Genomic DNA, 14,583 nt, shown 5'->3' with positions numbered 1-14,583 from the left:
TAAAGTACCACCATATCACAAACAAAACATATAATTATAACTGCATTATACTCCAGCATGCATTTCCTTGAAACACCGCCTTTTTCTTTCTCTGTTGCTGAGGTACTTCTTATTAAAGTTGCGAAATTAGGTTGATTCAATTACTTTTGTAAATGCTTAAATGTCAGATGTGGTTACACAGTGGAAGGATGTTTTTTAATGCTAGTTGGTTAAGGAGGGGGCATACTTATTTCACTGGCTTCTAATTGCCTCTTTCTATTTTAACCCTTCAGAAATCCAAACTGATTATTGAACAGTTAAGCATTTTTGTTTTTCAAAAGAAAAGTTGTATTTGCCTACAAATTTTTTTTGCTCCATTTTTCTCGAATCATAGAGTAGACAACACAGAATTCGGCCCGTCGAGTCTGCGCCGGCTCTTTCGAAGAACAATCCAGCTAGTCCCACTCGCCCCGCTCTTTCCCCATATCACTGCAATTTATCCTCCTTCAACTATTTATCCAATTCCCTTTTGAAGGCTACTGTTGAGTCTGTACCCACCACCCTATCAGACAGTGCATTCCTAATCCTAACCACTCGCTGCATAAAAAAGTTTTTCCTCATGTTCGCCTCTGAATCTTTTGCCGATTACAGGAAACCCTCGATTTACCGGCACCTAAATAACCGGAAATCTCTGTTAACCGGCAAAATTCAGGAGTAGGTTCAGGTAAGTTTTACTTCATATTAGTGGCCATTCCTGGAGCTGTGGCTGTGTAATCAGGGTTCCTGCACTTGTTGCTAAGCAACAGGGACGCTTGGTCTGTAGCCGGGGTTCCTGCAGCTGTTGCTAAGCAACAGGGAAGCCTGGATCTGTTGCTGTGTACGGAGCTCTCGTAACTTTTAACTATACCTCTCTGTAATCCGGACTTTTTGATAAACCGGCACCACGCCGGTCCCGTCGGTGCCGGATAAAAAAGAGTTTCCTGTACCTTAAATCTGTGCCCTTTGGTTATCGACCCTTCAGCCATTGGAAACAGTTTCTCTTTATTTACTCAATCTAAACACGCCATGATTTTAAACACCTCAATTAAATCTCCTCTTAGCCTTCTCTGCTCCAAGGAGAAGAACCCCAGCTTCTCCAGTCTATCCACATAACTGTATTCCCTCATCCCGGGAACCATTCCAGTAAATCTCTTCTGTACCCTCGCCAAAGCCTTCAGACCCTTCACTTCACCTATCCAGAAGGCAGCAACTCAACAACAACAACTTGTATTTATATAGCGCCTTTAACGTAGTAAAACGTCCCAAGGCGCTTCACAGGAGTATTATAAGACAAAAAATTTGACACCGAGCCACATAAGGTTAAATTAGGGCAGGTGACCAAAACCTTGGTCAAAGAGGCAGGTTTTAAGGAGCGTCTTAAAGGAGGAAAGAGAGGTAGCGAGGCGGAGATGTGTAGGGAGGGAATTCCAGAGCTTAAGGCCTAGGCAACAGAAGGCACGGCCACCAAAGGTTGAGCGATTATAATCAGGGATGCTCAAGAGGGCAGAATTAGAGGAGCGCAGATATCTCGGGGGGTTGTGGGGCTGGAGGAGATTACAGAGATAGGAAGGGGCGAGGGATTTGAAAACAAGGATGAGAATTTTGAAATCTAGGCGCTGCCTAACCGGGAGCTAATGTAGGTCAGCGAGCACAGGGGTGATGGGCAAACAGGACTTGGTGCGAGTTAGGACACGGGCAGCCGAGTTTTGGATCACCTCAAGTTTACGTAGGGTAGAATGTGGGAGGCCAGCCAGGAGTGCGTTGGAATAGTCAAGTCTAGAGGTAACAAAGGCATGGATGAGGGTTTCAGCAGCGGATGAGCTGAGGCAGGGACAGAGACGGGCGATGTTAGAGGTGGAAGTAGGCGATCTTTGTTATGCCGCGGATATGTGGTCGGAAGCTCCTTTCAGGGTCAAATATGACACCAAGGTTGCGAACCGTGTGGTTCAGCCTCGGACAGATGTTAGGCAAAGGGATGGAGTCAGTGGCTAGGGAACGAAGTTTGTGGTGGGGACCGAAAACAATGGCTTCGGTCTTCCCAATATTTAATTGGAGAACATTTCTGCTCATCCAGTACTGGATGTCGGACAAGCAGTTTGACAATTTAGAGACCGTGGAGGGGTCGAGAGACGTGGTAGTGAGGTAGAGCTGGGTGTCGTCAGCGTACATGTGGAAACTGACGCTGTATTTTCGAATGATGTCGCCAAGGGGCAAGATGTAGATGAGAAATAGGAGGGGGCCAAGGATAGATCCTTGGGGGGACACCGGAGGTAATGATGCGGGAGCAGGAAGTGAAGCCGTTGCAGGCGATTCTCTGGCTACGATTAGATAGCTAAGAATGGAACCAGGCGAGTGCAGTCCCACCCAGCTGGACAGCAGTGGAGAGGCGTTGGAGAAGGATGGAGTGGTCAACCGTGTTAGAGGCTGCAGACAAGTCAAGTAGGACGAGGAGGGATAGTTTACCCTTTTCACAGTCACAAAGGATGTCATTTATGACTTTGATGAGAGCCGTCTCGGTACTGTGGCAGGGGCGGAAGCCTGATTGGAGGGATTCAAACATGGAATTGCGGGAAAGATGGGCACGGATTTGGGAGGCGACAACACGTTCAAGGACTTTGGAGAGGAAAGGGAGGTTGGAAATGGAGTGGTAGTTTGCAAGGACGGAGAGGTCAAGGATTGGATTTTTGAGAGGGGTGATGACGGCATATTTGAGGGAGATTGTACCCGAGGAGAGAGAACCGTTAGCAATGTCGGCTAACATGGGAGCCAGAAAAGGAAGTTGGGTGGTCAGCAGTTTGGTGGGAATAGGGTCGAGGGAGCAGGAAGGGGGTCTCGTGGACAAGATGATTGCGGAGAGGTCATGAAGGGAGATCAGAGAGAAACTGAAGAAAGATGTTAGTTCCGGGCTAGGGCAGGGGGGAACTTCCCTTAGAGGAAGTTTGGCCCAGTGGGCTAGGGGAAGGAAGGGAAGTGGCAGAGGATGCTGAATGGATGTTCTCAATCTTAGAAGTCCATGAGCTCCTCACACTTGATGTCGGAGGTGAGGGTGGAGGAGACAGGAGGGAGGGGTTTAAGAAGACGGTTAGCAGTTGAGAATAGAAGCTGCGGTTTATCTTTGCATTCCAGCATGATTCTGGAATGCAAACTCATGCTTGGATATGGGCCCACAAATGCTATTGGTCGTCTAGCACCTCAACTGGGTGACCATTCTTTTTGTATGAGATTGGACAGTGAGTGTTGGTGGGTTACTTGAGGGTAGGAGCCCATCGCAGCTGAGCCAGATCTTGTCCTCACCCAAAGTCCAAACACCTATTTCTCCAGTGAGGTCACACAGCAGTGATCGGGAGTGGGAACCTCAATCAACCTTTACCTTCTTCAACCAGGGGGACACTTGGGGCTAGCTGTTTGTTTTACAAGAGATTATTTAACAGCACACTTTTTATTCAGTAGCATCATGATGAAATTAGATGTAGTTTTGAAGCTAAGTTTTAGTATCAGAACAGGATTGTTGCATTATTCAGGATTTGGTTGGTTATGCCTCTCCATATCTAACTTCACATCAGACATATTGATTGAGGAGGATAAGTGTTGGTGGTGATGGGTGATTTCTGACTTTACAGACACTTGGGCTAGATTTTGTTATTGATGGGCAGTAATGGTTAAACTCAATCCTTGGCCACCCATTCTGTCCACCACCTTTGGATCTCCCCATGATCCCACCCTTGTCTCCATTCACGCAATTCCAAATAGGTTAGAATTGTCGCTTCTGATTTTCCTAAGTGTTTCTCCTGCATCTGTTCCTTTCGTCTATGGTGCAATGGCAGTCTTGGGCTCTCCTGGGGACCACCCCAGTTTGGAGCTTGCCCCAACTATGATCTGGTGTTCCCCCTGGTCCGAATGATGTACGCTGAGATTTTATTAGGGAAATCTTTCTTGAACTAATACTTGTTTTCATTATTGTCATCTTGGAAATCAAGGTGCTGCAAGGTAAAGTAATGAGGTGGTAATAGAAGCAGGAGAATGGTACAGAAATACCAGCATAGAAAGAAATCGGATTAAAGAGAAAAAAGTTGGAAATAAATACTCAAAGTCAAGAAATTAAAAGATGTAATCGAGATATTTTGAAGACCCCAGGATCATCTGGTGTTGGCATCACGTAACTTTCATATTCTAGAATCTTCTTTGTGACAAGTATTCATTTTAAGCAATAACTAATTCCTATGTGTACGTTACCTTTTGAATTGAGCCTAGTTTAGCAGGTTGACTGAAGCACTTAATGTGACCAATTGGTTATCTTCAATTCCAGAGTGAAGTAGATGTGTAATGAAATGCTAGTAGTGAAATAAATATTTTGTGCACAAATCTGTTTTTATTTAAACTATTGCGTTCACTGTGGCTTCTGAAAGAGAAAGAGAGGTTAATGTTTTGGGTGTTACCTTTATCAGAACTGACCAGTGGAGTAGCTTGTTCGTATATTGCTGATCACACCAACATATCCCTTGTTAAATTGGAAAGTTAAACATTCAACAAATCCGAATACTTGGGTATGATTGAATTTAATTGGTTCTACTTCTGATAATAGAATAACTTTGGAATGGCGGGATAAGCAAAATAATTCACTGAGTAATGTTGGGAAAACAACTGTGCCCCTGAGGGTTAATACATTTCTTATGAAGATAATTTTGCATTCTTCCACTCCTAATTAATTTGTTCTATTTTTACAACGTGTTAGTGTGGTAAAATGTAAAAGCATAAAATGCTCTAATACTGGTAACATTCAGAGTTTGTACATCCCCAGCACTACAACCCTATGTGTGATTATCAGTGGCCATTTTGTTTTAATCCTTAATTGGAATCTGATTTGAGATCTTGTCTGAGCACTTTAGGAATAATAATATTATCGATGAATGTTCAAAAACAGGTTGGCGTACATATAGCAGACGTGAGCCATTTCATCCGCCCTGGCAATGCTCTGGACCAGGAGTCAGCAACTCGAGGGACCACAGTATACCTTTGCGAGAAGGTAAGGATGCTGCAATTCTAATTCTAATTTTAATCAAAATAATTTTGAAATACTCTATTTTTAATTGGATTTGGTTTGTGCATAACCATAATTATTTTATAAACTATGGCCCAGTAATTCCGGTCCCAACGCGTGAGTACGGACGGGGTACTCACGCGTGGGCCCGTTGGAAGTGCCGGATTTCAGCATGCACAGCGCATGTGCGGGAAACCGGCATTTCCTCCAAGGGGTTCAGAAGTCCAACGCGTGCGCGCAGGACTCTGCGCGCACGCGTTGAACTTCCTTCTTTTTTACAGGTTTGCCCGTGTGTAAGGGCCTCAACTTTTTAGAAATGTAAAAAGGAGACGTAAGGACTTGATTCTTTAAGGTAAGTGGTCTATTATTTAAAATTATAACATTTTTTCCACAGCTTTATTGTTTTTAAGGACTTTACAGTAAGGTAAGTATTTTTAGACCCGATTTAAAAAAAAAAAAAAAAAAAAATTATTAAAAAAAAAAAAATTGAATAATTGTTTAAAATAGTTTTTTAAAGTTATTTATAGTTCATTTAATTAGTGGGATGTTTTTAAAAATTTTATTTAAAGTTTAAGTAGTGTTTTGGGCGCCCGTAGTTTTCATGAGTTTGACATTCATCAAACTCATGAATGAAGTTTTCCCTCCCCTGATTGGCTGCCCAGTACTCACCTGATCCCAGCCGGCACATCGAACTAACTACGCCGCTGGATCAGGCAAGCACAGCGCGCCGACAGCTGAACCAGGCCAGTGACAGGAATTCCAAGCAGGCCCAGGCTTCAGCTGTCGGCGCGCCGGGTAAGTGCACATCGGGGGCTTGCACGCGCGGCAAGCCCCCGAACCTAATTTCTGGGCCATTAAATACGACATAATTGTATTGACGTTTGAGTTATGCAGGTAGAAGACACGTTCATGCTGTTTCATTTATGAAACTATAGTAGTTCTAGGAGTTATATTGTTTTTATTTCAGTTCAAGTACAATAATAGGATGACACTGTATCAAAAGTACTGATTTTTTGTTTTTGTTTTGCAATAGAGAATTGACATGGTTCCAGAACTGCTCAGCTCAAATCTTTGCTCCTTAAGATCCAACGTGGAGAGGTAACTTGTTTTTCCCGTGCTTGTCCTATATTCATACTTGTTTGTTTCCTGATCTTAACTATGCCATTGAGAGGCACTGATTGAAAGACAAGTACACTGTCCCCCTGCCTTTCTTCTACCCCACCCAGCTGCTTAGTGACTAAATTAGATGAGCTCTTTCACTACTTCCCCGCAGACAGTGAAATTGTCCGATACCTGGGAAGAAGTAGCCACTTCCACGAGGCCTAAAAATAAGGACGACCACAGACTACATTTGTAATAATTTGAGAAATCAGTTCCTTTTTTAACTTGAAATTTTTGACAGTCACTTAACTCGTTTTCAATTTTTTTTTTCCTTTTTATAGGTTTGCATTTTCTTGCATTTGGGAAATGACACAAAATGCTGAAATCCTCCATACTATGTTTACAAAAAGTATTATTAATTCTAAGGTAAAGTAATATTTTTTATGCAGGGTACCCAGGAATGTCTTTCATTCACTCCATTCACTCTTCCCAACGTGGCTGCTTAATGTGTTGGTTGTGTGGCTGGGGAGAGGGAACAGGGAAGATGATGAAAAGTAAAAGAGAATGGGGGGGAGGGGGGGAGAAAGCTTTATCGAAGATATAATGTAACACAATCATTTTCATTAGTCACATCTTTGAAATACAAGCTCACATTCCATTTCCCCAGGAATAAATTTGTGTGAACACAAGAAACATTTTGAACCATATCTACTTTAATCCTTAAGTGCTCCCATTTTTTTTAAGCCATAAAAAAAAATCTGTTGTTTGAATTTCATCTTCTCACAATTTTTTATGGCATACAAACCTAGAGGTATGATTTATTCCATCTCGCACATAAATCACTGTCTTTTATTGAAACATTTTATACTTCATGTCAGTACCTTACCTGGGTGTCTTTGATTTATGAGGCACGATGTAACATATGCTACCCAAAGAAATTTAAAGTAATGAACTGCCAGTTAATGCTGGATAAATTTGCAATGTTTCGTATATGGGATGTGGGCGTCACTGGCAAGGCCAGCATTTATTGGCCATCCCTAATTGCCCTTGAGAAGGTGGTGGTGAGCCGCCTTCTTGAACCGCTGCAGTCCGTGTGGTGAAGGTGCTCCCACAGTGCTGTTAGGGAGGGAGTTCCAGGATTTTGACCCAGCGACGATGAAGGATCGGCCGATATACTTCTAAGTCAGGATGGTGGTATTATAATATCCCAATCATGGTAGATCTTAATGCCAGTGAAGTGTTGACACTGATTATGCTGGCAGTCATCTACTTCAGAGAAATGCTGCGCCCAGAACAAACATTGATCTAAATAACCCCACCGAGTTTACAATATACGTATTTTTAAAAAAATCCTTTTTTTAGTTGCATGGCACTAACCTAATCCTGCAGTGCAGATGATAATTGTGGAGTGCTGATAAAATCTGAATCCGAGAGATTAGATTACAGCATTTTAATCATTCCTAGGTATCTATTGCGTTCCATATGTACAAGTGATGAAAATTCAATATTCCATAGTATTATCCTATTAAACCTCAATATCCTTTTGTTGTTTTATCGTATATTCAGACACAATAGCCTGTCATTTTTTTTGCTGACAATTTTTCTATGTATTAACTGAAAAGCAAGCTGTGGACATTGAGCATGGCATAAAAATGCTGTCCCGTAGCTTCCTGAATACACATTTAATCATGGCGGAATCAAATGCCTTTGAAGTATTATCCTATTTAATAAAAATATTCAGTGGCAAAAAGCTATATTATTGCAGTTTCATTTTGAATCCTGAGGATGTATTCTGGAGGCCGTGGGAAGCAAATGTGGTGTTTTGTATTTGTATTGATTTACTTTTGGGCTGTGTAACAGGCATCACTCACGTATGCTGAAGCGCAGATGAGAATTGATGATGAAAGCATGCATGATGAGATTACAATAGGACTTCGCCGTCTAAATAAACTGGCAAAGGTTCTGAAAAAGAAGAGGATTGACAATGGGTGAGGTTTTAGGTTTTTAAAAAAAAAAAAACTTTTTTCCTAAAATGGAATCTATAATCCAGGGTTGTTTCTATTATAGCACTCTCACTTCTGAGTCAGAACATCGTGGGTGCAAGCCCCACTCCAGGACTTGAGCACAAAGTCAAGGCCGACACTCCAGTGCAGGACTGGGGAGTGCTGCACTGTCAGAGGTGCTGTCTTTCGGATGAGACGTAAAATCAAAGCTCTGTCTGCCCCCTCAGGTGCTGTAAAAGATCTCATGGCACTATCGGCCGAAGAGCAGGGGCGTTCTCTCAGTGTCCTGGCCAACATTTATCCCGCAACCAACGCCATTTAAAAACAGATAATCTAGTTATTCATCTCATTTTATTGAAAAAAAATTCTGATCATAAAAAGCAAAAGTTATTCAACTTTTAGCTTATTCTGGCACTACAACAACAACAACTTGGATTTTTATATCGCCTTTAAGTAGTAAAACGTCCCACGGCGCTTCACAGGAGTATTATAAGAAAAAAATTTGACACCGAGCCACATAAGGAGAAATTAGGGCAGGTGACCAAAACCTTGGTCAAAGAGGTAGGTTTTAAGGAGCATCTTGCAGGAGGAAAGAGGTAGCGAGGTGGAGAGGTTTAGGCAGGGAATTCCAGAGCTTAGGGCCCAGGCAACAGAAGGCATGGCCACCAAAAGTTGAGCCATTATAATCAGGGATGCTCAAGAGGCCAGAATTAGAGGAGTGCAGATATCTCGGGGGGGGGGGGGGGGGGGCGGGGGTGGTTGTGTGGCTGAAGGAGATTACAGAGATAGTTTGGGGCGAGGCCATGGAGGGATTTGAAATCGAGGCATTGCTTAACCGGAAGTCAGTGTAGGTCAGCGAGCACAGGGGTGATGGGCGAACTGGACTTGGTGTGAGTTAGTACATGGCAGCCGAGTTTTGAATCACCTCACGTTTACGTAGGGTAGAATGTGGGAGGCCAGCCAGGAGTGCGTTGGAATAGTTCAGTCTAGAGGTAACAAAGGCATGGATGAGGGTTTCGGCAGTGGATGAGCTGAGGCAAGGGCAGAGACGGGCAATGTTACGGGGGTGGAAATAGGCGGTCTTTGTTACGCTGCGGATATGTGTTCGGAAGCTCATCTCAGGATCAAATATGACACCAAGGTTGTGAACAGTCTGGTTCAGCCTCAGGCAGATGTTAGAGGAAGGGATGGAGTCAGTGGCTAGGGAGCGGAGTTTGTGGCGGGGACCGAAAACAATGGCTTCGGTCTTCCCAATAGTTAATTGGAGAAAATTTCTGCTCATGCAGAACTGGATGTCGGACAAGCAGTCTGACAATTTAGAGACCGTGGATGGGTCAAGAGAAGTGGTGAGGTAGAGCTGGGTGTCATCAGTGTACATGTGGAAACTGATGCTGTGTTTTTAAATGATGTCGCCAAGAGGCAGCATGTAGATGAGAAATAGGAGGGGGCCAAAGATAGATCCTTGGGGGACACCAGAGGCAACGATGCAGGAGCGGGAAGAGAAACCATTGCAGGTGATTTTCTGGTTACGATTAGATAGATAAGAATGGAACCAGGCGAGTGCAGTCCCACCCAGCTGAACGATGGTGTTGGAGAAGGATGGAATGGTCAACGGTGTCAAAGGCTGCAGGCAAGTCAAGGAGGGATAGTTTACCGTTTTCAGTCACAAAAGTTGTCATTTGTGACTTTGATGAGAGCCGTCTCGATACTGTTGTAGGGGCGGAAACCTGATTGGAGGGATTCAAACATGGAATTGCGGGAAAGATGGGCACGGATTTGGGAGGCGACGTTCAAGGACTTTGGAGAGGAAAGGGAGGTTGGAGATGGAGTGGTAGTTTGCAAGGACGGAGGGGTCAAGGGTTTTTTTGAGGAGAGGGGTGATGACGGCATATTTGAGGGCAAGGGGGACAGTACCTGAGGAGAGAAAACCGTTCACAATGTCAGCTAACGTGGGAGCCAGAAAAGGAAGTTGGGTGGTCAGCAGTTTGGTGGGAATAGGGTCGAGGGAGCAGGAAGTAGGTCTCATGGACAAGATGATTGCGTGGAGAGGTCATGAGGGGAGATCGGAGAGAAACTGGAGAAAGATGTGAGTTCAGGGCTAGGGCAGGGGGGAACCTTAGAGGAAGTTTGGCCCAGTGGGCTAGGGGAAGGAAGGGAAGTGGCAGAGGCAGCTGAACGGATGGTCTCAATCTTAGAGAAAAAGCAGTCCATGAGCTCCTCACACTTGTTGTCAGAGGTGAGGGTGGAGGAGACAGGGGAGAGGGGTTTGAGAAGACGGTTAGCAGTGGAGAGTAGAAGGCGGGGTTTATCTTTACATTCCAGAATGATTGTGGAATAGTGAGCACTGGTATTAAATTAACTTTAAATCTATAACTTACGTTACATGGTAAAAATTCTGCCATGTTTGGCTTGGAATGACTTTTGAGCATATAGGGATAGATTTTCCTCCCAAGTGGACCTCCGACTGCCGACCAGTGGAGCGTGCCAGTCATCCGCCTGGTAGTCCGGGTGGGAGGCCCAGAAAACAAGTCCCCGGTGCAGAAAATGATATGGCCATTTGAGATATGAAAACTTGAGTATTAATGAAGCTAACTGGATAATTCACTCATTGCTGGGTACTTTGTACTGTCTCGGATTTTGAGCCACAGCTGCTAGGAGAATCTGAATGCTGTTTAATTGAAGTCTGTTTTTGTTTTCAGTGCTCTAACACTGTCTTCTCCTGAAGTGCGGTTTCACATAGACAGCGAGACCCATGACCCCATCGACCTGCAGACCAAAGAACTAAAGTATGTACTACAGAGTTTGAATTTTGGGTAGCTTTGCAAATCGGTGAATTCCATTTTGTAGAATTCTTTGTTCGTATATTGTAATGGTTTAAAGCTAATCAACCTCCAAAGGTTCAGAAAAAAATAGAATTTTATTTTAGATTTTATTTATTTTTAGGCAGTTAATTTTGATAAATGATGCACTAGAGCAATTAATTCAATGATCACAGCACCTGATTTTTACTGACGTGCCAAAATTGATTTTCAATCCATAATGTGAATTGAACACTTTTTTTTTCTGCGTTTCTGTATTGTGGGCACTAAAACTTTCACTATAAACTGTGTTTTTATAAGCTGCAAAGAACACTCAATACTTGGAATGTTTCCTCTATCACTACATGTTTTGTAGGATTAAAATTTCAGAATTATTGTGCTTCTATGGTCTCTTCATTTACTATTTGATTTTTTTTTTAGGTTTGAAGCACAGGTAGTAAAGGAAACAGTAGTCTGATTTATACTGGAGACCTTGTACACTATCGATTTGGTATCATTCAAAAGTCTCCAGTGCAAACCTTGCATATTTAAATGATATTTTGGTACAAGCCTAGCAGTTAAACATTCATTCTTTGGCACCCGTGTTTATTGCTAGTTTTATATTGGTACGAACGTCGCAATTTATGTCCAACATTTATTCTGGGTGCAAAATGTATTAAAACTATCAGCAGCACTTGGAATGACAGTGCCGATCATGGCTCTGATATATGCAAAGATGTGCTTTACTATTTTTCCAATGATTTCCCATTGCATTATAATGCTGTGACTTGCATTACTTGATGCTCTACTGCAAAGTAGCTGAACGGGCTGTTTCACACGATGCAGGGGGTGGTGCCTGACACACAGCAGCTTCAGGTACATACCACTATCAACTTAAAATGATGGCAAAAATCATTTATTGAGAACCCTGGACAATTGCTTTTGGCTCCCTTCCTAACCTGAGGTGCTAAAATTACTTGGTGCATCTCTGCCACCACCCTGGATTGAATCAGCTAGCTTCGCACAGACTGAAGATTGAACCTGGGGTCTTCCAATTCTAATGGCTCAGCTTCTCATAGGGTAAACTTGTTGAGTCTTTGGGTCTGGGATTATAAAGGTATATACAAGATTTTATATTTGTAATTTTTCTTTGTACCTTCTGAAACGATGTGTGGCTAGATTCCCCCCACTAGCAGTAACTGGATTTTTTTCTTTCCTGTAGCAGTAAGGACTGGTTACTGGCAGGCATCCAGTTTTCACCCTCTGCCCCCAACCCCAATTGGATAATCTACAACAGCCTGTTCTGAACAATATCCCAGGCATTGTTTCTAATTCAGGAGCTGTAATTTTAGTTTTTTTTTTTAATCTCCTTCTGAAAGCTCTCTTGTAAGTTTCTGCACGTTTTGATCATTTGGTTGTAATACTCTATTTTGCAAGGAAGTGAAAAGAAAGCCAATCCCTTTGGAAAAACATACAATATTGAAATCAAAAAGGTGTCCTCTCTTTTTTTTGTGAAGGAGCAGAATAGTGATAAATGTCCAGCGTGTGATGGGTTCTGCAACTGACATTTAAACCTTCTTGTTAAAGCATTTGTTAAGATTTTTCTACCTTCATTTACAGAGAAACCAATTCACTGGTAGAAGAGTTCATGCTGCTGGCCAATATCTCAGTCGCACAGAAAATTTACGAAGAGTTTTCAGAGTGTGCACTACTCAGAAAGCATCCAGCGCCTCCACCGTCAAACTATGACATCCTTGTCAAAGCAGCAAAATCCAAAGTGAGTAAATAAACAGCACTTTACTGTAGCATACTGGTTGTAATGTGCTCTTCATCACATGAGACTCAAATAAGGGGCTCTTTTGAGATGTTGTCTTGTTGGAGCTAATTTGAGTAAGTACTGTGAAAATGTTACTTCAATTGTGCAATGTCTTCTGCTTGTTGAGTGAAATAATGCCTAATTTACTCTGTGAAGATATCATGGATAGGCACTGAATAAATCTCTGATATCATAGTTTTTGACATTATTTTGCATGTGCTTAGCCTTTAATCTGTAAGCATTGTGAAGATATTGGGGAGAGAACTTTAAGTGTACTCTTTTTATGGATTTCCATTGTTTATGGATTTCCCTTGTTTCTAGTAGAGAAACATTGCACCATAAAGTTTGGATAATAAATTGCCTGTATATAAATTGCTTCCTATATTTAGGGAGTATTAAAAAGATATCTGGTGTAATTTTTGCAATACCCTTATAAAAAGAATTCACAAATCTGTTCATCATGTTGGGGAGGCCACCAGAACAGGAGTCCGAGCGATCAAGCTATTCACAAATACCTGGCAGATATATTTGTACAAAATGGTGAGAAAAAGATCTGCTAAGTGAAATTCTACAAAGCTTACAGCCGGAATGTAAATGTTGATTATTTGTTATGGGGACGTGGTACTAATATGTATTAAGGTGTAAGGTTAATTTTTTTACTAAATAAAGAATTGATTTGTTTCCTGTTCCTCTCAGAATTTAGAGATCCGGACTGATTCAGCGAAGGCCCTGGCAGACTCTCTGGATAAAGCTGAAGCTCCAAGCTCCCCATATTTGAATACACTCTTCCGAATCCTGACCACGCGTTGTATGATGCAGGCTGTCTATTTTTGCTCGGGAATGGATACTGACTTTCATCACTTTGGTCTGGCTTCACCAATCTATACTCACTTCACCTCGCCTATCAGAAGGTGTGGGTCTTGGATCAAGTATTTTTTTAAAATCTTTAGCATACGAGTAAAATGAATGTCCACGTAGCATCAGTCCACCTGGACAGGAAATCACTTATGAAGGGTGGTCTCATCACTGATGCTTTCCTCCACCCAAAATAAGTGACCGTTGGCTGTGAGAGGGGATTCTCTCTCATTGTGTTAGAAAGGAGGTTTGTGCAAAAGTCTCTTGAGACAATGGCCCAGAAATTCGGGTCGGGGGCTTCCTGCGGGTGCAAGCCCCCGACCTGCACTTACCTAGCGCGCCGGCCGTTGTGCTGTGGGCCCGCGTGGGATTCCGATCCTGGGCCTCCTCCAACTGCCGGCGCACAGTGCTTGTGTATCCCAGGGGCGCAGTTAGTTCGATGCGTCCCCTGGGATCACATGGGCCATGGAGAGCCAATGGTAGCAGGGAATGCTCCATTCATAAGTTTGACAGGAAGACCTGTCAAACCTATAAATACTATAAGCCCTAAAACATCACTAAATCTTCAAATAAATTTAAAAAAAACATCACATTTTTAAAATAAACTATAAATTACATGAAATAACTATTTTAAACTAATTTAAATTTTTGAAAAAATGAATTACATTTTCTAACGGGGCTAAAAATAAACTTACCTTTCTTTAAAGTATTTAAAAATAATAAATGTGGAAAAAATGTTTTAATTTTAATTAATTTACCACTTACCTTGTAAAAAGCAGGCCTTGCGACTGCTTTTTACATGTCTAACTTCTGGAGACTTACCCTCCCGGGAAAACCTGCAAAAAAAACATAAGTTCAATGCACACGCGCTGCCTCTCCGGCGCACGCGTTCGACTTCTGAACCCCTTCTTTCAGGGGAACAGAAGTTCCGGTTTCCCGCGCATGCGCAGTGCA

The 14,583-nt window shown here is 42.5% G+C and overlaps 1 protein-coding gene across 1 annotated transcript in view; it reads left to right on the top strand.

The window, feature by feature from the left end:
* dis3 (DIS3 exosome endoribonuclease and 3'-5' exoribonuclease) overlaps positions 1 to 14,583 on the top strand; it is a 40,575-nt gene that overhangs the window by 20,869 nt on the left and 5,123 nt on the right. Inside the window, exons 11-17 of the mRNA XM_085998483.1 lie at positions 4,940 to 5,041; positions 6,090 to 6,154; positions 6,499 to 6,583; positions 8,018 to 8,145; positions 10,860 to 10,946; positions 12,579 to 12,735; positions 13,471 to 13,685. Of these exons, the coding sequence (XP_085854609.1) occupies positions 4,940 to 5,041; positions 6,090 to 6,154; positions 6,499 to 6,583; positions 8,018 to 8,145; positions 10,860 to 10,946; positions 12,579 to 12,735; positions 13,471 to 13,685 (839 nt within the window). The remainder of the gene's footprint in view (positions 1 to 4,939; positions 5,042 to 6,089; positions 6,155 to 6,498; positions 6,584 to 8,017; positions 8,146 to 10,859; positions 10,947 to 12,578; positions 12,736 to 13,470; positions 13,686 to 14,583) is intronic.

The sequence above is a fragment of the Somniosus microcephalus genome, chromosome 10 (genome assembly GCF_052327205.1).
Source record: "Somniosus microcephalus isolate GS21.2 chromosome 10, FLI_Smic_1.0, whole genome shotgun sequence".
NCBI classification, from domain to species: Eukaryota; Metazoa; Chordata; class Chondrichthyes; order Squaliformes; family Somniosidae; genus Somniosus; species Somniosus microcephalus.
The sequence above is the reverse complement of the archived record's forward strand: the minus strand, read 5'-3'. Positions and strand labels throughout refer to the sequence as shown.